This window comes from Neophocaena asiaeorientalis, unplaced genomic scaffold (genome assembly GCF_003031525.2).
Source record: "Neophocaena asiaeorientalis asiaeorientalis breed wild unplaced genomic scaffold, Neophocaena_asiaeorientalis_V1.1 scaffold1, whole genome shotgun sequence".
Lineage (NCBI taxonomy): Eukaryota > Metazoa > Chordata > Mammalia > Artiodactyla > Phocoenidae > Neophocaena > Neophocaena asiaeorientalis.
Window position 1 is genome coordinate 1284626 of NW_020171981.1, and position 1810 is coordinate 1286435.

General features: G+C 54.8%; 1 protein-coding gene across 1 annotated transcript in view; it reads left to right on the forward strand.

Annotated features, from left to right (window-relative positions):
* The window catches only part of KRT15 (keratin 15), a 4091-nt gene extending 3732 nt beyond the window's left edge, over window positions 1–359 (forward strand). The window contains exon 8 of the mRNA XM_024743358.1: window positions 265–359. Within this exon, the coding sequence (XP_024599126.1) occupies window positions 265–359 (95 nt within the window). The remainder of the gene's footprint in view (window positions 1–264) is intronic.
* The last annotated feature ends 1451 nt before the right edge of the window (window positions 360–1810 follow it).

Consider the following 1810-nt stretch of genomic DNA (forward strand, 5'->3'; position numbering starts at 1 on the left):
TGAGTTTCCCATGATTAATTTCTGTTTATGTACAGCTTAAAAGCCCTGACATTCTTGCTCACTGCACAGCATACCTGCCGCTGCCGCCGCCAATCTCTGATGAGTGATTCAGCACCAGTCCTCCTGGCAACTCTGGGAGGATCGGCCGATGGCCATTATCAGGGGTGCTGTGCAGTTCTCCCAGAGCTCAGCCAAGGTCCTGGCCCCTTGGGAGGGAGGACAGGGAGAGTCTCCCACTCTAAAGCTTGTCTCTTCTTTCTACAGCCTCCCTGGGAGGTGGTGGCGGCGGCAAAGTCCTCATCAATGTTGAGGAGTCAGTGGATGGGAAGTTGGTTTCTTCCCGAAAGAGAGACATCTAAGTGCCCAGCGCAGGAGAGACACCCCCGTCATCCCCACCCTCCCCAGGCTGAGTGGACAGCTGGCCGGAGGGACCAGAAAAGCAAACTCGGGCTTCCCTGGTGGCACAGTGGTTAACAATCCACCTGCCAGTGCAGGGGACACGGGTTCGAGCCCTGGTCCAGGAAGATCCCACATGCCGTGGAGCAACTAAGCCCGCGAGCCACAACTACTGAGCCTGCGCCCTAGAGCCCACGAGCCACAACTACCGAAGCCCGCGCGCCTAGAGCCTGTGCTCCGCAACAAGAGAAGCCACTGCAATCAGAAGCCCTCGCACTGCAACCAAGAGCAGCCCCCCACTCGCCGCAACTAGAGAAAGCCCGCGAGCAGCAATGAAGACCCAACACAGCCAAATAATAATAATAATAATAAATAAAGAAAAAAAAAAAAGAAAAGCAAACTCCAGGCACTGCCTTCAGAGGGTCCAGCTCAAGGGGTCCCTCATCTCCTAGTTGGGTGCTTCACATGCTTTCCCAGACCCCGCTTCAGCTTTCCCACCTCCCTTACAGCAGGGAGGTGCAAGAAGCAGCTTTATTGTGTAACCAGCTCATGGTTTGTACCATGTCCATGCAATAAAGAATTGCTTTTCCTTTTGCAAATATCTCTTGGGAGTATGTCCAGTTTTTCTTGTTGGTGGCCTCTGAGGAAGCCCAGGACCCACACGCTGCCATCTCCCCCTGACTTTGAACTCGTCCCTGCGCGGTCACTCTTTGGGTTACCTGGGGCGCCTGGGACAAATCAGGTGGCTCAGATGACTTGCTGTCTTGCTTACCCCATTTAGTGATCACAGAAGCAGGAGGCGGGGTTCCTTAGAGCAGTGTGTTGTACTTAGCACAGGGCTGGACACATGGGCTGATCACTTGCTGGATGGTTGACTGAATCGATGGCTCTGGTTCACCACTCTGTGGTTGGCACTGTGCTAGGCACACCCACCTATGGGTCTCATTTAACCAACTGCCGGTGGTCAGGATTTATTATTCCATCTTAGAGATGAAGGAACTTAGAGAAGCTTACAGATGAGGAGGTCAGGCTGATGACTTGCCCAGAGGCCTCGTGGATGGGTAGTAAGCAGCAGGGCTGGGGCTGGGCCCCACACCTGTATGACTCCAAGACCAGGGCTTGTTCTGGGACCCCAGGCCCTGGTTCTTCACAGCTCATTGACAGGACCTTCCTCCTTGCTTCTGGCCCTCACCATATGTACCCCTGAACCTCCCCTCTTTTCCAGCCAGGCACACCTGACCTCCAGAGCGGCTGAGCCAGTTCCCCTCTCTGCCCCCCTGCAAAGCTGGCCCCCATCCCCCCTGAAGCTGTCATCTCCCCACAAAGCACTGAAAGTGCCCAGAGGGAAAAACACCAGCTCCAGGAAGTCCTCCCTGATTTCTCCAAGCTTAAGTCCAAAGCAACACCAACCCCT